The following is a 26,798-nucleotide window of genomic DNA, read 5'->3' as shown; positions in this document are numbered from 1 at the left end:
AGTGTACTGAAGAACCAGTGCCTGGCTCTTACTCGTGGCTCTTATTCATGTTTATCTCTAGCTGTGAATGTGCAATAACAACAGTTCTGTTCAGCACAGGCTGGCACAGCCTCAGACAGGAAGATCTGCTGTTTACCAAGCAACACTCTGCTGTAAGTGAGAAAGAGGGGAAAAAAGTGGTTTATTGCTGCTGGGTAGCTCAGAGTGTAGTTAAACCTTTCTGAAAAAAGAGGAAACTAAGAGCACATGTGTTACTCAAGATGCATTTTTCCTGGCAAGAGTCCCATGTGTGTGCTCTTCCTGCAAAGCATGCCTGCGTATGCTCCTTCCCATTAAATCCATACCATATTGGGAGCAGGCAGGCAAGAGCTTCCTGTTTTTATAATGCAACTGGTCTCAGCAGGCAGTCTGTCGAGGTGATTTTTCAGCCTGACATCTTTTGTAGCTGGGGCAGCCTGTGAGCTGAGTAGGATGACAGAACTCTGCTGCAAGGATTATGAACACGGGGAGGAAAAGATCTGGAAACGAGATCTGCTGGTAAAGCTTCCCGAGATTGGATGCTGTGGCTTGTGTTGTTTTGTTCCTTCCCCTGTGAGTCTCTCTGTGGCATTTCCTCGCTGCTGGTGCTGGGAGGGCCCTGCCAGCCCACCCACGCCGTGGTGACGCTCCGGAGTCACCCACAATTGGCTGGGAATTGCGGGACGCACGCGGCTCGTTGCACTTCACTGGAGCAGTGTTAATTGACATAATAGAGCACTGGGGTTGGAGGGATTTCGTTGTGTGGGTTTTCTTAAACGTGTGTGCACTCAGACCCTTCTGCAGCAGTGCCCTGGTTGCCATTTTCATGCTTGTTCAGAAACTGCTTTGCAGTTGTCAATGGAGATGAGGTTTGAACTTAACCCTTATTTTGAAAAAACCTTCCTGCTTCTCCTCTTTTTCTCCCTGCAGCTTATGATTAAGATGTTGATTGCCCTTTCAGATCTGTGTAATCCCCTCTCTCAAAGTGACTGGGATAGATTTCCAGTAGCTCCCTGGATTACCTGTCACTGGTTTACAGTGTCCAGTGCAAGGGAGAAGAGGAAACTTTGTTCAGACTTTGATGGTGGTTGCTCTGTGGCTAAGCTGGCTCTGCAATACATCTACTTTTCCTGTCAATCTATCACTTCAGGCTTTGGACACCTCTTCCTCTGCCTGCATACTTCTGAAGAGTCAGTGCTGGGCATTAAATGCAGCTTAGCCCAACTCAGCTGCTGTGTGTGAGTTTCTTCTGGGCTAAAGTTGGGCCAGAACCAGTTTCAAGGCAGCTGAAAGAAGGTAAAGACCCTCAAGCTTGCCTTTGCATGTTGGTGTCTGTGGCCAGAGACATGTGCTGCTGTTCTGGACTTTGTAGCATGGAGCATGAGGTCCTGTTCTGTGCTGGTCTAGGACTCCAGGTTCAATTATCTTGTTACCTCATTAATAGCCCATCTGGAAATCTGCTTCCAGACAGTTCACTTCAGCTAATGATATCTCTGCAAGTGGTGTATCAGCCTTATTTCTCACCAGGATCTGGAAAACAGTTCACTTATAGCTTCCTGTCCCCTCAATTTCCTCCAAGGCCAGAATATCTGACTCTGTTCCCTCAGCCCTCTGCCCCAGAACAAACATTTGGGTGGGTGAGTTTCACCCTTCTCCCTTTTGTGTGTCCTCCCATCTGCAGTGCTTCCACACTGCCTGTCACACCTGAAGACTCCTTGGCCCTGGCAGGTAAGGCAGAGGTTTCTGAGTCACAGAACCACGGGGAGCTCTGTGGTGGAGCACGAGGGCTGAAAAAGCCTCCTCCATCCCAGCTGAATGTGCCAACCACTGTGCCATCCCTCCTGTTATACCTCTGCCTCAGTCTGTCCTTGGAAGTGCCTTCCCACCCCTCCCTGCCAGAAGCTTTGCAAGGAATTGGAACTTGCTGACAAAACTGCAGCATTTGGGCTGGCTTGGCAGGTGAGGGCAGGGAGAAAGAGCAGCAAAACTTTGTCTTGTCCCCAGCTGTGTGCACGACACCTGCTCAGCACAGAGTGTTCCAGCTCGCTTGCTCTTGCTGCTCTTGAGCCGTGGAGCTCTCGTTGTGTCGGCGTTTGCAGCTTGGATTTCAGTGCTGTGTCTGCCTGATGTGGGTGTCTTGTTGCTTGTCTGCTCTTCCCCTGCTGCCTTGTGGAAAAAGAGAGGATTTTTCCCTTCCTCTCTTGGGGTTACTTCTTTTCCCAGGGTCATCTCAGCCTGGTGAATTCCAGCCATGCTCTTCTTGGTGCTGGTGCCTGGTTTTGCACATCCTCAGGTCCTGCCGCCCTGCCTGGAGCTGGGGCTGGCTGGATCACACAAATGCTTGAGCTCCTTTCCCTTCCTTGGCTGGCCTGACACCGTCAGACACTCCACTCTGCATCCTTAGCTATGCCATGCCTAACCTGCTCTGTGACTTTATAACATTCTTAGGCTGCCATGTCTCATGCTCTGTACCTTCCCAGCCCTGCACACCATTCCCTGCTTACCCTGGCCCCCCTGAGCGTGTGCCTCCTTCAGGGGAGATCTGCTGTGCATGGAGGCAGGATTGGTGAGGGGCCAAGGGTTGGCCATTCCTTCAGGATGTCTGAAGTGGTTGCCTCCAGCTCGATGTCCCCACTCAGCCCCAGCTTCTCCAGCTGCCTCTGAGCTCCTTGGAGTTGAAGGGTGTGAGTCACATCCTGCAGTCCCCAGAGAGGAGGTTGCTCCTCCAGGGCTGGGTGTGGGCACTGGACGATGAGAGCTCTTCAGGAGTCCTGGTTTCTCCCTGCCAGCAGCAGGTTACATGGACTGAAGGCAGAGAGCTCCTCCTTGGCTGGTGAGGGTGGTACCAGGTCCCAGCACATCTGGCTCCCTGGGGAATGGTCACGGCCTCAAGCCAGGAGCCTTTGGACAACGCTCTCAGGCACGGGTGGGATTATTGAGGAGTCCTGTGCAGGGCCAGGAGTTGGACTCATGATCCTTATGGGTCCCTTCCAAGTCAGGACATTCTGTGGATCTTAGTCAGCCTGCAGGCAGAGGAGCTCCCACAGCAGAGGGAGGAGAAGGGCTGGTACTTCTGCTTCAGTCTTAGAAGAAAGTCTCCTGCAGCTTCCTCTGGGCACAGCTTTGAGGGATGTATTTCCCTCAGGTACATGGCGTGCCTTCTCCTGGGCCAGCTGCTGGCCCACACATCAGACCAGAGCTGCCTGGAGTTCAGTACATCTGATGGTATTTTCATTCCTGGATCTTCCCTGGAGCAAGGGAGTAGCTCAGAATTGACTTGATTTATAGGTTGGGGAGTGGAGGAATTAATGAAGTGGCAAAGTCTTGTCCCTGAGTTTGCAAGGCTGAGAACCAAGAGAGGCTGGAAAATTCAAGCAGGAGCAAAGCTGGCTCATGCCATATGGATCCATAAATTACTAGGAAAAGGAGTGTGGGGGTATCCCATCCCCATCCCATCAAGGAGGGGCATGTGGGACCAGCTAGGGTGAGTTTGCCTCACTGTTTCCTCAGTGACTGCAGCAGCTCAAGGGACCTCTGTCTGTTCTTCCTGCTGCGTGCCAAGGGAAGAGCTTGGGGCTGATGCTAGGAAAAGTTGATCCTGCAACTTCCTAGATGCATTGAAACACATGGGCTAGTTCCCTTTTTTTTTTTTTACCTTTTTTTGCTCTCTTCAGAGCCAAAACCTACTTTGAAACTGGAGGGAAGGAAGGGGGGTTGGGTAGATCCCCACCCTTCCTGCCTGCTCCGCTGTGACATGAGAGCTGGGGCCTGAAGGGTCACCACTGCTCGCTGGTGTGGAGGAATAAGGTTATCTGGAAGCATCCAGGCAGCTGCTTTGCTGTCCTGGCAGCAGGAGGAGCTCCATGGGACAGCTTTTCTGTCCTGCACACGCTGTACGTGCCTGCTGCTGGGGGTCTGGTGGGGAATTTGAGGAAGGGTCTGCATCACGTACCACAGATCAGGGCAAGTGGCTGTGAGGGGCTTGGGGGTGGTGAGATCAAACCTGGATTTATTTTGGAAGCAATGTTTTGGGAGCAGTTATACAGCATCAGTTCAAACCTGGTAATTATTGCAGCTGCGAGGGGCAGAAAACCGAAATCCAAACTCAGCATCTTGCTAAGGTGCTTAACTGGTAATTTCCATGAGTGAGATCCACCCTTCTCAAGACACTTCAATCTGTTCACATTGTTGCTTCCTCTCCAGATTAGATAGGTGGAAGCAGTGCTTTTTTAATTAGAGGAAAAATCCTGCTCCCTCCTGCCAAGACAGAGGAACTGTTGGCAGTTTGCTCCCTTTTGGTGATTGAAGCCTCCCCTGTTCAGCCAGGTGCCTGCAGGTCATCTCCTGGGGCATCTCCCTGCCCAGTGGCAGAAATTCCTCAACAATAAGGCCGAGTGCTTCCAGAGAGGCTTTCTTCTTCTTTAATTGACCCCTTCCCTTGCTGGGGTGCAGTTGTCATTCTCACCTTGACTTCTTGGAGGCTCCTCATTTGCTTAGTGTTGGCCAAAGGCGTTTTGGGGCTCAGCATGGTGAGCACGTACGTGCTTTGCATTGGGCTGCCGCCGCTCCTGTTCTCAAACTGGTTCTCCCTCTCCCCACCTTTGGTCAACGCTCCCCCTTCAATAGAATTCATTGGCTGCTCTCACCTGGCATGAGGGTGACCCTGAGGAGAAGGATTTACTGCTTTGCCTGGAGAAATCCGATTTCACGCAGCACTCACAGCCAAGCAGCCCAGTTAGACCAGACAGTCTCGGAGATCACTCCGACTTAGCTAGGTTATCCTCCACCTATTTATAGCTCCCTTCCTCTCCCAACTCCACCCACCGTGGGGTTTTACTGCAGGTTTTAAAGCAGGGCTCCCAGCCTTTCCCCTCCCTGTGGAGTGGAGCTGCCTGTTCGGCTCCCTGGTGTGGAGCTGGCGGAGGAGACGGGCCAGGAGAGCAGCACCGTGTTGGGAGCCGGCAGCGATGCGGGCAGCAGGCATGTCTGTCTCCTCTTGGGATGAGCTAAAACTGGCGTTCCCATGGGCAGGAAGAGGAAGCAAAGGGTTCTGCTTTACCAGCTTGAGGAAATGGTCTTGAACCAGGCTGTGGAAGTGCTTTATGTGGCAGTTTAAGCCAACTCGAGGGGGAAAAAGGCTGCTGACGCCTGGGCATCCTTCCTCTGTTTGGCTCAGCCTGCAGTGAGAGGCTGTTCTACCCATCTTGCCTTTATTTATCTACTTTATCATGATAGAACCCGAGTTTTGAGGTAAGAGACAGTTTGTTCTTCTAGTAGGTGTCAGAGTTGCATCCCCTGTGCCTTTGCTGCTGGAGCACGTAGGGCCCCCGGGATGGGGCAGAAGAGCCAGAGACTGCACAGGTGTGGGATGACTGATGTCTCCAGATAGACTGAGATGATGATACTGGGAAGTGCTCTTCCCCTCACATCTCGTGGCTTTCCTTTAGCCAGAAAATCAGATTTGTTACAAATTAACTGCTTGAATAGCACGAAATGAGAGGGGAAGCACCAGGGATCCACTTCGGTTGGATTGGGGAAATCAGTGAAACCTTGCTGTTGGATGATGGGGGTGTGGGGCTGATGTACAGCAGTGAGGCAGACCAATTACAGCAAGGAGGAGGTAGGGAAGACTGTGTTCTTGGGCTTTTTTCAGATTTATTTGGTTAGTCCAGGCTTTGTAGGCTGCAGAGACTGTGACAGAGCAGTTAACATTCTCCAGTTAATGACCTAATGCAGGCACATTCTGGTATTGAGCTTGTAGCAAAATTGCACCTGCTCCTTGAGCTGCTGCTTTTGAGAGTCTATTATCTATCAAGGCCTTTCTTGATCCCTTAGATCAATCCTGGGATTGAAAAACTGTATTTTAGAACTCCTCATCTCAGCCTTTTTATGGCAAAAGTGGTTTCTTCGCAAAGGTCTTTCTGTGGTTCATTCATCTCCTTAAATCCTGGTGGGTAGTTGAATAAGCTCAGCTGTGCTAATTTTTCCATCTTCCTTGCTTCTTCTTTTTTGCTCTGTTAAATGTTACCTTGATCCATTGCTCCTGACATGCATCCAGATTGTCCTGCCTTTTCACTTGAAGGAGAGACGTGTGTGTTTAAACTTCTTTGAATATCAGAGGACATGAAATGTTTCTGGAGTTTAATTGTGGGGATGCTTGAAGAATAAATTCCAAAAAGTAGGAAAGAGAGAGGAAGAAACGGAGGAGCAAAGCCCCAGACCTGCTTCTGTGGGTACGGGCATGCTCAGGATCAGCTGAAACTTGGCTTGAGCTGAAAATAAATAGTCATAGAAAATACTTGTGCAGATCCCCAGTCTGTCCAGTTCCAGCCTTACTGGGGTGTTAGCAGGTAACAGGAAAAGAGGGATATTTTATTTTACATGTAAGCACACAAGCCATCCAGTCCTTGTAGCTGAAGTAACTAAAACTGGTGTGCCAGTCAGAGTCCAGACTAAGCTGGTGTGTGTGGTCCCCAAGGGCTGCTGGTTTGGGCTCCAGGTGGGCCTGCTTGTCCCGTTTTCTGCTTCTTTCCTGTGTGTGAAGGGCTTTGTGCTGGGCTCTGCTGTGCTTCCCTCCACCAGCCAGTGCTTCCCTGTGCCTGGGAACTCCTGGTGCTCACCTTGGGAGGAGCTTCTTCTAGAGCCCCCACACTCCCCATCTCCAGCAGCAAAAGCTGGATTCAGTGACACAGCCCTTCCCATCCCAGTGAGCTCTGGGATGGGGGACCCTGATCAGAGCATGCATTGATAGGCTTTAAAACTGGAGGGTTGTTGCTGAAATCGTACCTTATCTTTCTCTCTTTTTCTTTCCTTTTTTTTCCCCTTTCTCTGTGTTTGTTTGTTGTTTTTTTTTCCCAACTCTGATCAGAACCGACCTTCCTTTCTCCAGCGTGCTGGGATCTTTGCAGCAGCCCATGCCGCAGCGCCTCGCCTGTTCCACCCGAGCTGCCCATGCCACTGGCTTGGACCTAACCTAGGCTAAATCTCAGCGTGGCCTGGGTAGGGGGGAACCATGGGGAGCTCTGCCTCATCGCTGGCCGCAGAGACGGAGTCGGACCATGGCTTCAGTAGCTCGCCCTACCCGGGGCACCCGGCCGTGGGCTGGTATAGGAGCAGTCCCGGTGGCCCCGTGTGGGAAAGTGCCCTTATAACGCGGCAGCACCAGCACTTACAGCACCGGCTGCGAAGGTAAGGAGGAGGGGAAGGAGCCTGCTCACCTGCTCACCCGCTCGCCTGCTCACCTCTCAGCTTCAGTCCGGGCGCTGCCTTTGGGACACGAGTTGCTTTGCATCCTACTGAGTGTTGGGTCCCTTCATTCAGAGGCTCAGTTCCTTGGGAAGCCAGAGCCAAATTCCCACTGATCTGAGTGATGCCAAACGCTGGCTTTACACAGGGTGGCTGATGTTTCCTGCAGAATGGACTGCAGGACTCATCCCAGCTCTTCCTCACTCACCTCTATTGTCAAGGTGGCTGCCTGGGAATGGGATCTCAGTTCCTTGTTTGCCACGTTCTCGTGGCTCCTCTTCTTTCTGGCCTCCCAACCCCACTGTAGTGTCACAGGTGGAGGATTGTGTCTCCAGGTTGGGTGGCAATAAGTTGCTGGAGTTTCTGGACTCAGAAGAGCCAGAGAAGCTGTTTTCATGCAAAAGCAGTGAAATGCTTTTGAATAACAGATCCACAAGAATGAAACACACCAAAACAGAATTACTCTTAAAAACAGATTAGTGTTTCCAGCCCTCAATTCCTTTCCCACCTCCATGAAATCAGCACCTCAGATGTGTCCCTGAGCTGTTACCTCTGCCCCTTCCACATCAGCCACTTGCAGTGAGGAGTTTATCTTGTTGTTGGAGGGCTGGTGTCCTGCATTCATCCTCTGACAGGTTGAGAGATTTGTCAAAAAGCATCTAAAACCCCTCTGCCCGGGGGCTTGGCTACAGAGGCTGCCGTGTTTTGTGCTGATAACATTTGAGCCGTTGCCTAATGCCTGCTTTGTGTGGACTCCAGCCTGGATGGGTGTCCATACCTGCTTGAGTCTGTTTGGAACTGCTGGTCATTTAGGAATAGCTGCTTGCTCTGAGTGTCCCTGAGCTGTCCTGGCTTTCCCCTGGAGGTGTTTGCTGTGATGATGGTGCAGTATCTGTGGTGCAGTCCTCGTTTTCCTGCCTTCCTGCTGCTGCGAGGCCCAGGATGTGCTTCCCAAGCTCTGTGCATGATTCTGAGAGCCTCCCAGCTATGTCAGGCTTTGCTCCCTTCTGGCCCTGTCTTGGGTCTCCTTGTTGAGCTGGGAACAGTGTGAAACCAAGTTGTTGTTGTCTTTACTCTCTAGCATAGACTTGAGTACCTTTAAAAAAGATATTTTGTGCAGTTCCCAAATTCTGTTGCTGTGTGTGCCAACCTGTGTGGCTGGTGCACGGCTCTGGCTGGTGATCTGTGCTGTGGGGTTTGTCCCCTCTAGTTTAGATGGATCCTGCAAACAGAGCTGGGTCCTTCCTGCAGGATTAGCCCTTCTGGACTGCTGGTTTTCCTTCTGCTGCCTTGAGGAGTTGGGGAAGGTGTCTCAGCTCACAGATGAACTCCCTGGTATGGCCAGAACTGAAATTTAGGAACTTCCAGTGCACACCTGGCCCTGGGCACTAAAAAAGGCGGTGTCACTGCAGCCTCGTGTGTGGCAGCTGGGGCTGCTCACAGCTCCAAGTCTGTAGCTTGGAGGAGCTTGAGGAACTAAGTGATATCTTGACATGTGGAAATAAATTTCCTGAAAAACCAGCCTTGGTGGTGGAGCGGATGTCGGGGCAAGAACAGGAACTGCTGGTCTTGGCGCAGATAACACCGGTGTCCTGTGGGGACAGGAGTGGCTTTTGTGATAATTCCTTATTTCCCCTGCTAAAGGGAGAGCAGAACTCATCCCGACTCAGTGTTGCGTGGTTCCTGGAGACAGGAAAATCACCGGCCGTGATTCACTGAGCAGCGAGTTGCGTGGGAAGAACTCGCTCCAGGCAGTGATTATGGAAGTGGGTTCAAAAGACCTGCTGAGATCAGCCAGGCTGGCAGGCATCAAAGGGCCGCCGCTCCCAGGGAATAGCAGGGCCAGGGAGCAGCGGATGATTGGTTTCCAGAGAGGAACAGATAAATATATTCTTTTAAAAAATTAAGTAAGTCAATAGAACAAGTCAGGGTAGGTATCCTGCCTGTGCATGTCCTCGTCCCCGGAGTCGTGGAGTGTAGGGAGGAAGTGGAGTATTGGGGAGCCAATTTGAGGCCGGGCAGCAGTTCTGGGATAGACTTTGCTTTTCCTGCTGATTTTCTGTCCCTGCCTGCAGCTGCCTTCAAAGCTGATAGTGCTTTGGCTGCTGTGGAGCAGCACAGAGCCAAGCTGCTCCAGTCTCAGGGATGAACACAAGCCTTCCTTGGCAGGAAAACAGGGACACAAATACTTAGCGAGTGACTTTGGTCTGTACTTGATGGGGGAGTTGGGGGAGTCACCCCTCGTGGTGGGGGGTGGGAATATGGGGAGAAATCAGTGCTGTTTGGCTTTCAAGATTTTAGAAGCTGGGAGGCAGCTTCACTGTCTCCTGTTGCCTGGGTGAGGCTGATGGTGTGGAATTCCCTGTCTGCTGAAGACAGGGAGACAGGAGGGAGTAGGAAAAGGGCCTTAGTGGTAGAAGCAGCAGACTTGTAACAACCAGATTTGAGTCCCTGGTCTTTTCTGGACAGGGCTGCACAGTCTCTGTGTGTCAGCCTTCTTTAACCAGGAGCCCTTTCCCAGCATGCCAGGAGGACACAGCTACTGTAAGATGGGAGGTACCAGGTGTTGGGTGCATGTTACAGGGATCTGACTGCAGAAACCTCTGCTTAGGGCAAAGATGTTGGGTTTAATTCAGCCCTGATACCTGCGTGCAGCCAGACAAATTCTGGCTCAGCTACAAGTCCCCTTGGGCTCCATTTTGCTCATGTGCTTGGCCTGGGCTGTTGTTGGGTGGGAGCGTTCAGCTGAGCCTGGGGATCCATCATGGCCAAGCTTCCTGACGTGCCAAACCCTTCCTGGAGCTGGGAGCAGGAAGGGGCAGTGCCACAAGCCTGGTGCTGGCAGCAGGACACAGCTCCATTGCTGTGGCTGCCACAGTGGAATGGTTTGGGAGCTGTGGGATCGTGATGGTTTCTCCTGCTGCTGCTGGAAGTGGTGGTGGCACCTCTCCAGGGTGTATCCTTCCACATTGTAAGGGGTTAGGAGGGAATTGGGGCTCTGTTTCCTGAACTGTTTCCTGGTGAGATTTAAGGGAATGTTCCTGTTCACCTACTCCTCACTCCCAGGATTCATGAATAGGCTCCTGTTGAGTACTGAGAACTTCTGGATTTCACTCTGTTTAGGAGGGGCTTTCTGGAGAAAGGGTTGCAAGGTCTGTGCAGCTGATCTAAGTGTCTCTGCCCACTGCTGGCTTTGGCTGAAGCTCTCTGAACTCCTTCAGAGGATATTCATTTTCTGGGCTTTCCCACAGCATTCCCCAAAGGCTTTGTATTTTTCTATAAAAGCCTTTGCAGAATGAAATACCTCTGGGTTTCAATGACTGTGGAGGGATGAACACACTCTTTTATTGTTCTTTTATTTTATTATTATGGTATGCTAAAAATATGTAAATCTCCCTGCTTTTAGAGGGAAGTGAGGGGACCTGCTTTTGTTGTTGGCAGGTGGTGGGAGGGCACTTGCTGTGTCACCCCCTGCTCCTCAGAAGCACCACTTACTTCTGAGGAGAAACTCCAGGCAAGCCTGAGTGTCCTGGGTGTTTGTGAGCCCTTGGCTTAAATACATGAACAGCAGCAAGTCACAACTGCTGGGCAGCATCACAGAGGCCTCTTCTGGGGGCTCTGAGTTGTTTTGAGGCTGGTGGAGATTTTAGTGACGGGACTCTGGCTTATGGAAGTATGGCAGGGAGCTGTGTGGAGCGAGAATGTGGCTCTGTGCTGCTCCTTCCCACTCTCCTGTGCTGTGGCACTTCAGCTCTGAGTGAAGCACAAGCAGAAGTGTCTGGAGGACACCAGGACAGTGTTCAGTCTGCAGAAAAGGAGGTTCAGGGGGGACCTGCTTGCTCTCTACAACTCCCCGACAGGATGGTGCAGCTGGGTGAGGGTCAGGGTCAGCTCCCAGGGAACAAGGGACAGGACAGGGGGAAAAGGCCTCCAGTTGTGCCAGGGGAGGTTCAGGTTGGATATTGGGGAAAAAATTCCTCACAGAAAAGATGGTCAGGCATTGGAACAGGCTGCCCAGGGCAGTGGTGGAGTCACCATCACTGGAAGCATTCAAAAAGCATGTGGATGTGGCACTTGGGGACATGGGTCACTGGTGGTCTTGGCAGTGCTGGGGGAACAGTTGGACTCAATCTGCTTGGGGGGCTTTTCCCAACTAAATGGTTCTGTGTGTTTCTTGTTGGGGAAACCAGGGCCTAGAGAAATGAGATTCTGGGAAGAAAAGCTCCTGGTAAAGCATCAGGTGACTGCAGGGAATCACCTGGGGATCTCCTGCTTCTCTTTGCTGTCATCAGATCTCAGGTTGGGCACTGGCCTCGGGAGGTCTGGCAGCCTCAGCAGGTACAGGTGCCCCAACAGACCTGGGATGGGGCAGGCACAGATCCCTGGGTTTTATCAGCAACCTGCATGGATTTGGGTGTGCTCAGAGAGTTTATTTTGCACCTTTTATGAATCACTGACTGGTTGAGGTTGGGAGGGATTTCTGGGATCTAGCTGGTCCATCTCCCTTCCTAAGCCTCCATGCAGAGAACAGAGACATGGCTGTGGTGTGGCTGTGGAACAGCTGGGGGTCACCAACACGTGCTCTGACTGTGTATCCACAGAGTAGGGATGAGGAGGGAAAAAGGAGCCACTCTTCCAAACCACGAGGGCACCATCAGCTCTCACATTCAGGACATGCCTGCTCATCACACAGGAGTGGAGCTTGTGTTCCCCAGGTGCTTCATTCAGCGAGGTGGATGCATCCCTGTGCGGGTTGTGCTCCCTCTGGAAGTTGCTGTGGAGTTCAGCTGGGATTTGGTTGAGTAAAGATGCTGCAGGTTGTTGTGCATACTTGTTTGATGGGAATCAAACTTGGAGCTGTTTGCTCACCAGTTCTCACCAGAGCCCGCGGTGTCTGGAGCAGTGTCTTGCTCAAGGAGGTGTTGCAGTGCCAAGGAGTTGGCAGCATGGAATGCTGTTTCATCTGCCTGAGGCTCCCAGCCCTGCCCATCCGCTCTCCAGGCTGGCTGCTCCAGCGGTCACAAAGCCTATTAGTTGTTTAAATTGGGGCTATTTATAGCTCTGGAGCCATGGATAACTTGGAGGGTGGTGCAGAGCAGCGGAGACCGGAGTTCTCCGCAGATCCCCAAACAAAACCTCCCTTTGCTCCCTGTGTGCCCTCCAACCTTCCTCATTTCCATGTCCCACAAGAGCCATCCTGCCTCAAAGGAGGTCAAATCCAGGGCAGAGGCAGCTGGAACACATCCTCGTCTTATGCAGCAGGCTTGGCCAAATCTGAGCAGAAATGCCCGACCCTCTTGCCTCAATGTTGCTGCCACAGCATGGAGAGCACAGCAGACCTGTCCATTCAACAGTGCCAGCCTGGAGAAAGGAAAAACCAGCACCTTTACCTGGTTTGGGGATGCTCCTGTCAGCAGGACCTGAGCGCTTTTGCTCCAGGAACATGGGTTCAGGTCCTTCTCCAAGTGCAGGTGTTGGGGAGTTTTGCTTTGGATGCTGCATTGCATGAAGGAGTTTAGCATCCAGCTTTGGCTGTGCATAGATCCAGTCTTCATCTCTTTCAGGAAGAGACCCTGGAGATGCAGTTTTGCTGTGAAGGAAGCTGGTCTCTGGTAATCAGTGCTGTGGGAATGTGTGGGTGGAGGGCCTGGGAGAGCCCTTTGGTACTTGGTGTTTTTCCAGGTGTGTTGGGGGTGGGAAGGGAGAGGAATTGGTAGGTGGTGAATTTTTTGAGTTTGTTATATGTTTTAAGAGCAGGGAACAGTAAGAGGAGCCAGAGCAGGGATATATTTTTTTTTCAGAGTAACCCTTCTGCATTGCTCCTTTGGCTTTCTTTGGCTGCCTAGGGAGGAACGTGGTCTCATGCCTCATGGCAAATCGCTTGTCCCCCTGAGAGGTGTCACACATGTAGCTCGGATTTGTGAAAAGGTCTCAGTCCTCTGGCAGGAGCTGGTGGATGGATGTGACAACAGTGGGAAGCTCGGGAACCTGGCAGAGCTGCTGTGAGAATCGAGGAAATGCAGGAAAATGTGTGTTTGGAGGGTTATTGCTTCTCTTGGGATCAGGATGGAAGCCACAAACACATCCCCCTAACAGTGTGCAGCGTCTGTCCTGGAGGCAGATGGGCCTGCACTGACCTCAGGCTGTGGGCTTGTGAGAGGAGGGGTGAAGGCAGGAATATCCTCCTGCTCTCTGGGTGGGCAGGGAGCTCCCTTCCCTCTCTACACCCAGTGTTCCCTGGGATCACTGCAGAGCCCATTGCTTCCCTCTCAGATTACCAGCTACTGGTTGCTGTGAAAGGCACGTGCTGGATTTCTCCAACCAGTAACTTAATCCAGTTTGACACTGGTGGCTCTGGGCTGGCATCTCTGACTTAACATGAGTCAGAAACAGTGAGGGGGGGGGGGTATGCTCAGAGCTGCACCCACCTCCCTGCAGCCTCTTCCCCCGTGATCCCTGGCCCCTTGTCCCTGAAAGGCCGCCTTGATCCCAGCGCGGCCGGAGCCTGGTGCTGTGTGTGGAGGGGAGGCTGTGCTAAATGAACCCTCTGCAGGCCTTTGTTCCCTGGGATGAAACAACCCTCAGCACGGGGCTGCTGCCAACAGAAGGGCACAGAGAGGAAAGGGGAGCCCTGCTTGGATGCTGTTTGCATTTGCCAAGCTGTGCTGCATCTCTCTGTTCCTGCCCAGGGACCCACAACCCATCCAGGTGGCCGTGCCTTTTCAGCCACTCTTCTTCAAACAAACTGCCCTGGGCTTTTCTGTGACTTGGGCACCTTCCCGTCTTTCTCACCCTGCCAGCATTCCTGCTCTGCCTGGCAAGGTACCAGGATCTCAGCCAGCACCCCTTGCCAGCCAGTGCAGCTCACAGCACCCCCGGGCATCACCGAGTCCCTGCGAGGGGCGGGTGCTCCAGGTCACCGCGAGGAGGTGTGGAGAACTGATCCGAAGAGAAGGAAGCTGCTCCTGCGTTACAGATGGCATTTCTGAGGCTGCAGCAGGACATCCAAAGCAGAAGGAAGCTGGAAGTGGAGTGTGAAGGCAGCCCGGAGCCCTTCTGGATGGCGGCAGGACTGGCAGCAGGAGAGCCGGAGCGGTGTGGGGGGTGAGGAGAGTTTGGGCTGCAGGTGCTTGGAGGCTGCCAAGTCAGCAGCTTGCAGGGAGCTGGAGGGGCCTCACCTGCCCTTGCCCAGAGCAGTGCAGAGCTCAGCTGGGTCTGCAGACACTCAGGTTCCAGCCCTGCTGCTCCCAGTGCTCCCTGTGCATCGCACACTGGGGCTTGTGGTTACACAGAGCTGGGCTCTGGCATTCGGAGCGTGGCAGGTTGGTTACAGCAAAAGGGGATTTTGGGAGGCTGGCTCTTGCTGACGTTTGGTGGGAGAGGACAGTGTCCATGCTCATTGGCCTTCAGCAACATTCCCCAGTTGTGGAGTGGGGACAAGGCAGACACAAGCAGGATATTTTGTCTTCCTTAAAACCTGATTTTCATCTCCCTACCTTGGAAAAGTGAAGCTGTAGGTAGGTAGATGGACAGACGTGTGTGTGTGTGTGTGTGTGTGTGTATGTTTATACATACCAGTATTTTTTTCCCTTGCTTCCTTGGTACACCAAGGAGAGGGCACCTTTCGTTCAGAGCCCTGGTGTTGGCTGGCACGTGCCCCATGCAGCACTGGGACATTCCATCGGACCCATGCCACCAACTGTACCTTCTCTGCCTGGGAGCTGAGGCGGCTTCTGCTGCCTTACCCACAGCTGTTGTGTCCATCTGTGGGGAGGGACAAACATGGAAACACTTGGTGCTTCTGAAATGTGGAAAGACTTTGGTTTTGCAGGAGCTTCAGGCTGCAGCCCATGGCACAGAATGGACTGACCAGTGTCATTGCTGCTGTCTTGCCCAGCAGCCCCTGTGGCATGTGCAGTGACTGGCATTGAGCACTTTACACACGCCCTAGAGAATCTCCAGCAGAGCTTCACCCAGAGACCTGTTTTCCCTGGGTTATGTTTTCCTACAGCAAATATGTCTTCTGGGCACACTGGTGTGGGCACTGCAGCCCTGGCTTGCTCAGGGGCTGCTCTTGGTGGCAGTATGATGGGGAGGGCACAGCAGCTGACAGGGCCCCTGTGTCTGGTGCAGCATTTCAGTCTCCAGGGCACGTGTGTTCCTTCCTCTTCTGTCCCATGCAGATTGGCAGTGATGCCCTTCAGGGTGTCCTTGAGGAGTACGTGTTCTGAGCTTACCCAGGGCTGTCTGTGAGCGTGTGTGTGACTTGATGAGGTTCAGGAGCTTTAAACCACAGCAGGAGCTGCTCTCCATGGTAGAAAACTCAGTGTTGTGCTGCAGGGAAGGGACACTGAGCTGTTGGAGCAGCCCAAGCCTGGCCTCTCTGGGGTTGCTGTGCTGGCAGGATGCTTCCCTCTGGCACATGGACTCAGAAGGGTTAATGGCACGTGCTCCAGCCAGGAGCATCCTCGAGATTCCAGCTGTCAAAACACTTAAGTGTGTGTCATCTTTACAAGGCAGTAAGCAGTGCTACAGTCTGAATTACCCAGCCTGGAGGCCTCCAGGGTACAGTATAACTTGGAGGGGTTTCCCTGCTAATTCCAGCCTGTCTGCCTGCTCCAGGAGTCAGCCAGATGTGTTGCTGGCTCAGTTAAGGTGGTAATAGCTCTAGAGCTTGGGACATGAGCAGAAGGAGCAGGTTGGGGTGCTGGGTGGTCATGTGGCTCAGTCTGCCCCAGCACAGCACTGTTCTGCTCTGTTCCTGGCCCTTCCATAGAACCCACCAAATCCTCCCCTCTGTGTCCAAGAGGCTGGAGAAACCAAACAGCCCCTGTTTTGAAAGGGCACAGTGACACCAAACTGAATCTGAGGCCAAGCGTGGATTCGTGTGTTGAACCTGTGTTTGCTGGGGCACTGGGACCATGGTGGGCTTCTAGTGTGCTGCAGTGCTCCTGTGTCCTCCTGGAGCCTGGTATTTGCTGATGGGATCCTGAAGGGTGATCTGTGACTGGCAACTGCCAGGGGTGGCCTTGAGGCACCGTTGACTTGGTGCTTGATGGGGCTGGAGGTGCACAGAAGGGTTTTAAGCTGGGGTACTGTGTGCTGAGGGGGCCCCTGTCACTGCCTACACAGGATGCTGTGCCAGAGGATACAGGCCAGGATCAACTCTGCACACCCAGAGCTATTTCACCTGCACACTGGCACTGAAGGTTGGCACAGGACTCTCCTAGAAGCCACCAGTGCCAGGAAATGAAAATGCCAAGTAGGCTGTGCATGATGAAGCATTCCCAGCCAAACCACAGGAAGGTCAGTGTGTTTTATCCCACTGAGCCTCTAGGGAGCTGTGGCTAGTTGTCCCCTCTAAAGTTCAGGCACATGACAAAGAGAAGTGACCTTTATAGGTCAGGAGCACACACACAAACAGATCCATTGCTGCTGGTGGGACTCAGCCTGTGCACAGGATCCCATCCTCTCCCATGCCTTGCAAGAAGGAACTGCACTCAATTGCTGGCTGGAGCACCTCAAGGAGGTCCTTCAGGACTTGAGAGCTCCCCAGTGCCTGGGGGGTCAGTTTGGATCCATAGTTTGATCTCTCAGTAAACTGAAACCCCCAGTCCTAGGGTGGTTTCTGGAATGAGGAATGAGCCTGGCCTGGCTCTTTCTGCAGGGATGCCCAGGGGCTGAAAGGGCAAAGTTTCCTTGGCTGTCATTCTGAAATTCCTCCATGGCTTTGGCTCTACAGGACAGAGGGCTGGCTCAGGGCATGGGGAGTTACCCTGATGTCAAAGGAAAGCTGTTCTGTTGAAGTTCACTAAAGAGGTTTTGCTTTTGATTTTTTGGAGACTGTGTGTCAGCACCCAGTGGTGCAGAGCAGAGCCAGGATTCCCTGGGAGCTGCAGGGCACTCTGACCTTTCCTTGGCTTCTCCTCAGAGGAGGGGGCAGTGGGGGCCTCGGTGGGGGAGTCCCATGGCTCTGTGTACATGCAGGGATATCGATCCATGACTTGACAGCCCTTTTCCACCAGATCTGGTGTGCAGAGCTGGCAAGTTCCTGGAGGTGCAGGGCATAATTTAGCTCAGCAGGTAGGAATGGTGTTTAACCAGTGCCAGAATGAGAAGGCAGTGGGTGACATTTGGCATGGGGGTATCCCTTCTCCCGTCCTTGGTGGCTGCAGTGTGGAAGTCATGTGAGCAGCCACCAGCCTGCAGATGCCCTGTCCCTTTTGTGCCATTCTCTGCCAGCTGTATTTATTGAGCCTGACAGTTCAGGGGCTGTGGAGATGGACGGATTTCTATTAACTGTACCCTGCGTGTGCCCCACTGCGAAGCGAGCCCAGGCATTGGCATTGCAGGGTCTGAAGGCTGGAGCACAGCAGCTGGAAATGCAGAGTGTTTGGTTCAATGGAGATGTGAGAGATGGAGCAGACAGCTTTGGAGCTGTGGTGTTGCTCCTGATCCATTTCCCCTCCCCTCTCTTTCATTCTCTCTTCCTTTTCCCCCACCACTCTTCCAGTTCTATTTTAACAGCACTACAAATTGCAGCATAAATCTTCAGCTGAGCAGCAATTTGGCTTGGCAGCCACCAGTAAATCTCCTCTTGCAGCCTCCCCATGTGCAGGAAGTTGCAGTGGGAGTAAGGGGATGTGTGTGAGTCCTGAGTTTACAGCCCCATCAGGTTTTCCTGGCTCTTTCCAGCTATGGGCCCATAGCCTTAGTCCCACATCTCTCTAGTCCTGGGAAACAGGAAAACTCTCCCACACCAGCCTTCAGTTCAAACACCAGCTGTGTTGGGAAGTGGTGTGAAACAGCCTCAAACATGGAATAGGAGGGCTGCCAGCACAAGTTCCAAAAGCTATTGTTGAGGTGTGTGACCCTAAAGTTGTTCCCTGTTCTTAAAGACAGTACAAGGTGGTCTTCATCTGAGCAAATGGACCTGTCCCTCCAAACTACCCTGCACATGCAGGTGCTTTTGTTACCTGGTGCAGAATGTGTGTATCCTCTGTGGGCTGTGGTAGGAGGAGTGATGGAAAACAGCTCTGAGTGGTGTGTGAAAGGCAAAACTTTTGCCATTAAGTCCATGCAGGGGATCTGTCTGCACAGTCCCACACCAGGAGCTGTTTGTCCCAGCAAACGTTTTCCAGCTGCCCGTTCTGTGGCCTTGGGTGTGTTTGTAGCCCCCTTCCATCACTTTTGAGCTTTGACCACCCTGATGTTGGGAAGGAATTGTTCCCTGTGAGGGCGGTGAGCCCCTGGCCCAGGTTGCCCTGAGAAGCTGTGGCTGCCCCTGGATCCCTGGAAGTGTCCCAGAACAGGTTGGATGGGGCTTGGAACAACCTGGGATAGTGAAAGGTGTCCCATGGAATGAGATGGACTTTGAGGTCCCTTCCAATGCGTTCTGTGGTTCCATGATTACGTGACCAGGATAAAGTATAGACCGTGCCTTCGTCTTGGGCTCTTCTTGGCTGGATGTGAAGCTTCAAAGGCATTTTCCATGCTGGATTCTTCAAACACTGGGCAAGTGTTGAAAGGCACAAGGATAGCTCAGCCTGATGTCGACACCACTTGCTTTTTGTGTGATGTACCGGTGAGAAAACCGAGGTACAAAGGGGAGAGGCACCTGCTGCAGCAGTGTGTTAGAAAACAGAGAGATTCTGGCGGTTTGGAGCAGGGTTTCTTTTTTTGTAGAGAAGCACAAGGCCACAAGTCCCTGCAGTGCTGGCTCCAGATGGCCACCTCACCCCACTCTGGGCTCTGGGGAGTGCAGGCTCTTTGAGGCAGACCACAGACCCTCACTTAAAAAGAAATTCCTTAAGTGGCTTAAAGACAGAGAAATGAAAACAACAAGTAGAGGTTCCTCTTCATCCAGCCTGATTTCCTCAGGGGTTGCTTTTGAAGTGACTGTTCAAACATAGCTCAGGTATGGTGAGCTAAATGGATGGAAACAAGTGTCCTTTGGTCCCACGAGTCCACCCTCCTTGCTGAAGCTGTCCCAGCTCCTGAGATGAGAGAGAAGCTTAATGAGTTCAACTTCTTTCTCCTTTCCTTGCCTCCTCCCCTCCCTGCTGAGAGCAGGGTAGGCTGTATTGGGAGACATAACTGTGGATATCAGTCCTGTCAGTACTTTCCCTCCTTCCCACTTTCTCAGCTGAAGGGCCTCCCTCTCTACATCCTGCATCCTACATCCCTGGGCTTCCTTCAAAGAGCAGCTTGTGCTGCTCTCAAGCCTGTTTCAAATGGAACCTGGAGAGAGTTGATCAAAACTTCTTCCAAGGATCTCCATGCCCAGGTCTGTGAGCTCCTCCTGTGGTACCATGGCAGCTGGGGTGAGAAACACATCAGCAGGTTTCCCTTGGGATCCTTTTCTCTCCCAAGAGAAGCTGGGCTGGTGTGTTGTGGGATCTTTTTTCAGCTGTGCTAACCCAACTCATGCACAGAGCTGTTGTTAGTGGAACTGGGGTGATGGAAGCCCTTATAAGCTCCTGGTTGGATCCTGGCACTGGTCTTGTCCTGGAGATTTGGCCTGTTCAGGGGGTGGCAGCTGTCCTGAATCTCTCCTGGGCTGGTATAAACCTCCTCACAAGCACTGAAGAACCTGATGTGATGTAGGTGAGCTGGAAACTCGATCACAGCCCTCGGGTGTTTGCAGGCAGAGCTGGCTCTGCTCCTCTGGGACCAGGCACCAATGCCTGGGTGCTCAGAGGTCCTGGGGGCCTTCTGGATCTCAGCATCAGATTCCCCCCTCATCCATGCACACACCCTTTAATAGCTGTAATAAACCATAAGCCCCTGTTATTTAAATAGAATAAATTTAAAAATGGAAAAGCCTCCAGGAGCATCTGGAAGTTCAGCACCTGTGGAAAATCGGCAGCTGAAGGAGCTGTATGTGAAGTGAGAGCGGGGAGAAGAGCCCATAATGGGCTCAGTGGAAAAAGAGGAGTGTCTGGGAGTCTTTCATGTTCCCATTGCAGTGTTCAGATGCAACTCCAGCTGCTTTCTATTCTGGGCTGCAGGGAAGTGTGTGCTCCCACATGTGGCTGTTGCAGCTCGGAAGGAGCAGCTCAGGATTGACCCAAAGGTTTGGAAATGATTCTGCTGTGCAGTAAGAGGAGTTTGGAGGAGGGTGAAGGTGCATTGCCAGGACTGGAGAGATTCACATTTCATTTCTGGATTTGTCTTAGACCTAGTGGTCTGTCAGTGCTTTGGCTGCTGTCTAGTCCCCATGGAAGGAGAATCCAAGGCTCTCCAAAACACCACTATTTGCTGCAGGCACAGAGCTGCACAGGTGTGTACAGGAAGCCTGTGTGAAGCTGTATTCTTTTTGGGTGCTGATGGTGTTTCTTAGGTTGCAGTGGGAAAATCAGTCCCAGTTCTGTCTGGAGCCCCACCAGATACTTTGTGGAAAAAGGGAATGTGGCAGCCAGGCAGGTGTTGCAAGCTGAGGAGGACACAGCCATCTCTCTATTCGCTACAGACCAAATGGACACTGGAATTCCTTTGCTTCAGGAGGGGCTTCTACCTGTTCTCACCTGGCTAATCCAGACAACTGGCATCTCAGATTTTCCTTGTTTCAGGTCCCTTAAAAGTTAAAAATTTTATTTTCCTGTCGTTTGGGAGTGTGAGCTCTCCACAGCCAACAAGAACTTCACTTACGAGCTCAAGCTGCAGATATGAACATCCCACTTGCGCTACATTGCTGGATGCTCCCGAACCCTGTGTCCCATCCCAGACACTTCTGCCCAAACCTTTAACCCCTTTTTGAGGCTGAAGGGCTGAGGCATGACCCCTCTGGAGCAGGGGACACTGAGAGGTGGCAGTTAGCAGCCCTGGGAGTGGGGGACCAGCAGTGGTGGCTGGCTGGCTCACACGGTGCTCACCAGCATCCCAGGTGGGCAGGCAGGGATCTCTTGCAGCCTGGTTCTCCTGAGCTGCTGATGGTTTCCCCCCCGGGAGTGATGCATATCCCACTTGACTGCCAGGCCCTCCCCTCTCTTGGTGTGGTTCACCAGCTTTGACAGGAAGGGCCAACCCTGCTGCAGGCTTTCACCGTTTGTCACAATAAATTGCTTCTTCCCCCTGCTGCGTGGGGAGATGCTGGTTCCTTTGCCCTGAGTCCGAACAGCATCTGAGGCCGCTTCTCCCCCTCCTTGCTCTTCCTCCCCCCAAGCCTGCAAGGGGAGCAGAGCCTGCTGCAGCTGGCAACAGGCTCCCCAAAGCTTGCCTGATGCAGCAACAAATTTTGTGTGCTCTTGCATTCAGCTGCTTGACCTGACATGACCTGGGAAGGGGAACAGAGCTGGAGAAGGTGTGGATGCTCCGGGAGCAGGAAAGGTGGGAGCCATCTGCGAGGCTGGTGGGGTTTGCTGCTGTCCAGAGCCCCTGCTGTCCGTGGTAGCCCCTCTCCAGCCCAGGTCAGCACAGTGGGAGGTCCATGGCTCCAGCACAGCAGCTGCACCAGGCCTTGGTGTGCCTTTTGCAGCACCTAGCAGGGAGTGGGAAGTTGTGTGGGGAGCCAAGGACTCAGTGGAGAGTGTGTGTGTGTGTGTGCAAGCTGCAGTACCCAGTTCAGCTGGGACTCTGCTCTGTGACCAAACTCTGCTGGGATCGGTGTTCTCTTCCTGATGTAGGAGAGGGGATGTTCAGGTTTGCCCTCTGCCGTCTGACCTTCTGTCACCAAAGGAGATGTGACATGCCCAGGCATGTGGAGAGGCAGCAGGGTGTGCTGTTGGTGGCTGTGGCTCTGGGGGGAGCCTCTGTCCTTGCCTTTGCCTCGCTGCCAGGTGATGTTTGTAGTGTAGCTGCAGTGGTTTCATTCCTGTGCCCTGACCACACACTGAACTCCAGGGATGCCAGGAGCTGCCAGAGTTCCTCTCTTTCTCTGTCCCCTGGTGGTCTTTCTTTCTCTCTGCAGATCAGTGCAAAGCTTGTTGGCTGAGATATTAAGCATGAGCTGCTTTCCTGAGGTCCAGGACTGGCTTAGCTCTTCATTAAGGTCTGCTAATCATCCTGAGGAGCCTGACAGCTGCTGGCCATGGAGCACAGTGCCCTGCTGCCTTCCAGCTCCGGGATGGTCCTGCCCGAGGTGCCCCAGCGTCGCTGGCAGCCACGGGAAGGGCTCTGCCTGCTCTGGCGTGGGACAGTGCCACTGCAGGGCTTGGCCTGAGAGCTTTCCTCGTTTGCAGGAAGAGCTCCTGGCAGCAGCTCTGCTGGGAGCTGGGATAGTGGCCAAGTTAAAGCCGTAGGAGGGGAGGAAGAGGAGGTTGAGGGCTCTGCTTCCCCCTGCCAGGCTGCAGACCCGCTCTCCTTAGTCTCAGACCTCATGGAAACACAAGTCTTGCTCTCTCCCTCCATCCCAAATGGTACCAAGCTCTTATTACTGTTGGTTTTTGTCTTAATTGCACCTTGGAGCTATGCCTTGATTTATTTAATCAGGGAGAATTTAGGGCAAAAGATGGTTGTTCCTGAAGCAAATAGCAGCCTGCCTGATGTAGGGCTGGGAACTGGCGGGACAAAAGGAGAGAGGGGCTTGGCAGTGTCCTCCCACCTCCTTCCCTGTGGCTGGGCCTGTGCCACGATAGCTCCCAGCACCCCAGAACCCCTGTGGGGCCACATGAGGGGCAGGCAGCCACCTCCGCACTCGTGTAGCATCCCCCAGCAGCACAGGCCTCAAAGACAGCAAGTGGCTTTGAATTTCCTTCTCATGCTGGGAAGAAGGGATGTAATTTACTCTCTGAAGGCACAGGGTGGTGTTTTGGAGCTGAGCTGGTGATGCTGGCTGTGAGAGTGAGGTGGGAGTGTGGAGCTGCTCTCAGAGCATCACCTACAGCTCCTCAAACCTGTCCCATGCCTCGCTCTCCAGACATGAGACATCCAAAGAGATGTCCTCTATTCCATTCCCTCTCACCTTTCATCTGAAATCCTTCCATTTTGAGCTCTTCTGGCCATCCCTCCCACTTTTCCTACTCCAGATTCTGTTGGGTTTTTAGATTAAAGCCTGCCATGATTTGAAATGAATTAGTGTAGCAGTAGTATTAAAGAGCATCATCTTCCCAGCTGTTCCTCCCCAGCGTCTTGCTAGTCCTCGAGCTGGTGCATTGCTCATAAATCCTCTCCCTGCTGTTCTTGATATTCCCTGATTTCTGTACATCTTACGCTGTCCTGATGTCAGGGGAGGCTTGGAGATCTGTGTTCCCATCCCTGTGTGATGTGACCTGCTCACATGTTCAGTGCTTCCTCTGTTTCAGGTGCTTATGAATTTTGCTGGACAAGTGGGAAACTTCCTGCTCAGACCACAGACAGAGTGTAATTATAAAAACCATACAGGGTAGCTGATCCAATTTTTACCAGGCTTTCTAAAGTGCAAAACTACATTTCTCAAAGTGTTTTCTTGCCCCAAGTGTGCAAGAAGCTGAAGCTACAAGCATCCAACAGAACTTGGGGCCATCAGTCTTTTAGAATTCAGGCCTTTTATTGACAAAAACCCATAAAATTCTTGAATTCTTGTGTTGCATTTGCTGGAGGACTGTGGGCTTTTTTCCTCTGAAAAAGCAGCTTTTTTTGGGAGCTGCAGGCACGCTGAAGCACTCACTGATGTTTTGGCAGAACCAGAGGTCCTTTGTGCTTTCTACACCCAAGTTACACCAATTTCACGCCACTGTGACAAACCCCTGTAAAACTGCTGTACCTCCTTTCTGTATTTGCTCTTGAGAGGCTTCAAATATCCAATATATGTAGATTTTGGTCAAAGTCAGTGTTGTGTAGTCAAAGCAAGGCTGTTCAGTTCATCACCTGCTCGAGCCAAATCAATGTGTTAATGGCCATGGTACAGTGCTGGCCTGAGTCAAGGACACAAATTTCCTCCCCCTGCTGTAATATTTGGGTGCAAATGGAGCTCGGTATTTTTTGCTTTTAATTTTCCCCAGGCACACAAAGGACTGGGGAAATTAGGTACAGAAAAGGTAAATAAAGTCATTGAGTAAGAGGAATGATGGCAGCAGTAGCGCTGTGCTAAATTGGATTCTTTGAAGTAAAGTGTGATTGCAACTGCAGAAATTTCCCCTACTTGTATGCAGGGAGGCAAGATGAGGTTATTAATTATAACAACAGGCTGGAATTGATCTTAATGAGAAATAGTGCAGCTTGGGAGGAGCTGAGGCTGTGCTGGTGGCTGTCTCCAGGGCTGGGGCTCCAGAGGGACCTTCCTGGGCTGTTGTCCTGCCAGCCTTGCTGCTCCAAAGCCTGTCCCATGATGATCCTGAGCTACAGAGTGCCTCCATCCTGGGTTTTGAAGGAGTCACATTGCTGTTGGCTATCTCATCTGGGCCCTGCATCTCGATAACCTTGGACAGGTGCAGGAGGTGCTGCCTTAGGGTGAGAGGCCTCATCAAAAGCTCCTGAATCCAGAGCTTGCAAAACTTCTGAGCAAAGCTAGAACCTGGACTTTGCTGACCTCCTTGAAATACTCAGTCTGTCTCCTCCTTTTGTATCCCCAGGGATTGTTATTGTTGCCCTGGCAGACATATTGGAAACCTGGTCATTAGCCAAGGAGCCTTTGGGAATGGTCTTGTCCCAGCGTGCCTGTGCTCTGCCAGCCAAACTGGTTTTCTTCTGAGAGCTCATTTCTTACAACACTGCAGCAATTAAGGTGTATTAAAGGCTAATCATGCACAGCCTGTTTTTCTCACAAGACAAGCCTTCCAGATTCTGATTCTGCTTTGATGAAGAATGATGAAAGTCTTTTGTCTCCTTTCCATTGGTTTAGGGTAGGGCTCCCCGTGTGTCCCCAGGCTCAGAGGGCAGCCAGCATGAGGCACGCTCCTTCCAGGTGTGTGTGTCACTTGGCATTCCTGCAGCAACTCCAGGAACTTCAGATGGGCAGATCCCCTCAAAGACTCTGCCCTTTCCCTCCCTTTTCCTGAACAAAACCCAGGCATTTCAGCCAGGAAGAGGACTGCAAGCGATGACAGTCTCCACAACTTCCCTTCTCCATCAGAGCCAGACTTTGGTGTGTGTCACGGGAGCTTTCAGGGTGCTCCTGTCCCAGCTGAGCTTCTGCCCTCCTCCTCTTTCCCACCACACTCTGAACACATTCCTTGGTGTCTCTTCATGGCTGGTGGGAGCATAGAGGAGTGTGTTCTCTGTCCCACTTGCACCCCTTGCAAGCACTTGTATTTACAGAGCATTGCCTTGGAATTGCCCAATGCTCTCAGGGATGCACAGGGTGGGGTTTTGGAGTGTCCTGTGCAGGCTCAGGAGTTGAACTGGATGATCCTTGTGGATCCCTTCCAGCTCAGGACATTCTGTGATTCTATGAAGTCTTTTCGTGCCTGTCCCACAGCAAGATATCCCCTCTCACCCTTCACATCTGACAGGAAATCCCTGGTTTTGGGGAGGTGACAAGAGAGTAAATTGCAGGGACAGCTGCAGTTTGAGAGCGTGTTCTGTGGCTTTGCTGGCTGCCAGAAAACTCCTGTGCTGAGTGCACTCTGTGCAGCTGGGCCACTGTTTTTTCTCTCAGACTTCTCATTAGCAGAGTTCAGCTTTCCCCTGGGAACTTCTCATTAAAACTCCCAGCCTCTTCTCTACATCTGAGCTGCTGGAGCTGTGTCCAGTGTGGGAAAAGAAGAAACTAAATAGAAACTATGCAAGAACCCTCTGGAGGTTTGCTGCAATGGGACCAAGAAATTCCCAGGAACTGGAGTGCGTCATCAGCTTGGGAAACTCCTCGTGTCTGTCTGAGCCTCTTGGCACCTTCTAGGGAGGGTTGTGTGGTGTTGCTGGGTCTTTAATGGCCCCATTCAAGTGCTTGAAACCTCACATGGTTTCCTGCTGCAAAATTAGACCTTTTTGTTTCCCTCCCTTCTGCTTTGATGAGGGATTTTCACCTGCCCCCATTGCTTTATTATTAAACAGGACAAATAGAGTTGTCCTGTTTCAATTCATTGCAGGTTATTACTTCTAGAAAATGGTAATTTTCTGCATAAATGTGGTTGTCCTGCCCCAGTGAATGGTCAGGAGCGCTGATACTGGGCTGGGAGGAGGGAACCTCCAGAAAGAAGGGATGTCCTGGCCACAGGAGAATTTGTCATGGAAGGGGAGCAGGCTGGTCCCTTGGCCGATTTTCCATCCCCAACCTAAGCTGTGTTTCTGGGAACTCCTTGACAGATTGTCCTGGATTGACACTAAAGAGTGAGAGCAGATATAAATACATGATAAAGCTCCAGAGCGCTCAAAAATTAATATTTCAGAATCAAGAAGTCTTTATTTCCTCAAGGGCTTCAACAAAAGGAGGGATTTGTGTAGTTGTAGTTGTTGTGGTTCCCTTCCACCAACTGAAGGAACAAAGGGAGCTCAGAGCAGGGCCCCAGCTCTGGTCCTGGCTGAAGGAGATACCTGGTGTCAGAGGTTGCATGAAGAAAGTGGTGACCTTTTTGTAGCTGTTTTTGATGTTGGGGCTCTGAGATGGTCAGGGGGCTGGAGTGTGAGTCCTGCAAGGAGAGGGTGTGGGAGCTGGGCTCAGTCAAGAATTCAACACAAGA

At 52.2% G+C, this 26,798-nt stretch overlaps 1 protein-coding gene across 7 annotated transcripts in view; it reads left to right on the top strand.

The window, feature by feature from the left end:
• CAPN15 (calpain 15) overlaps positions 1-26,798 on the top strand; it is a 56,689-nt gene that overhangs the window by 9,138 nt on the left and 20,753 nt on the right. For 3 of the 7 annotated variants that reach the window (XM_069029922.1, XM_069029923.1, XM_069029926.1), the window contains exon 4: positions 6,887-7,206. The exons of 2 other annotated variants lie outside the window; for them this stretch is intronic. In XM_069029922.1, the coding sequence (XP_068886023.1) occupies positions 7,031-7,206 (176 nt within the window). In that variant the 5' untranslated portion in view covers positions 6,887-7,030. Of the gene's footprint in view, positions 1-1,250; positions 1,315-6,886; positions 7,207-26,798 lie in introns of those variants that run through there. 2 more of the 7 variants (XM_069029925.1, XM_069029924.1) reach the window with 2 other exon arrangements.

This window comes from Aphelocoma coerulescens, chromosome 14, assembly GCF_041296385.1.
Source record: "Aphelocoma coerulescens isolate FSJ_1873_10779 chromosome 14, UR_Acoe_1.0, whole genome shotgun sequence".
In the NCBI taxonomy this organism is placed as follows: domain Eukaryota; kingdom Metazoa; phylum Chordata; class Aves; order Passeriformes; family Corvidae; genus Aphelocoma; species Aphelocoma coerulescens.
Note: the sequence above shows the minus strand (reverse complement) of the source record. Positions and strands in the feature narration are given on the sequence as shown.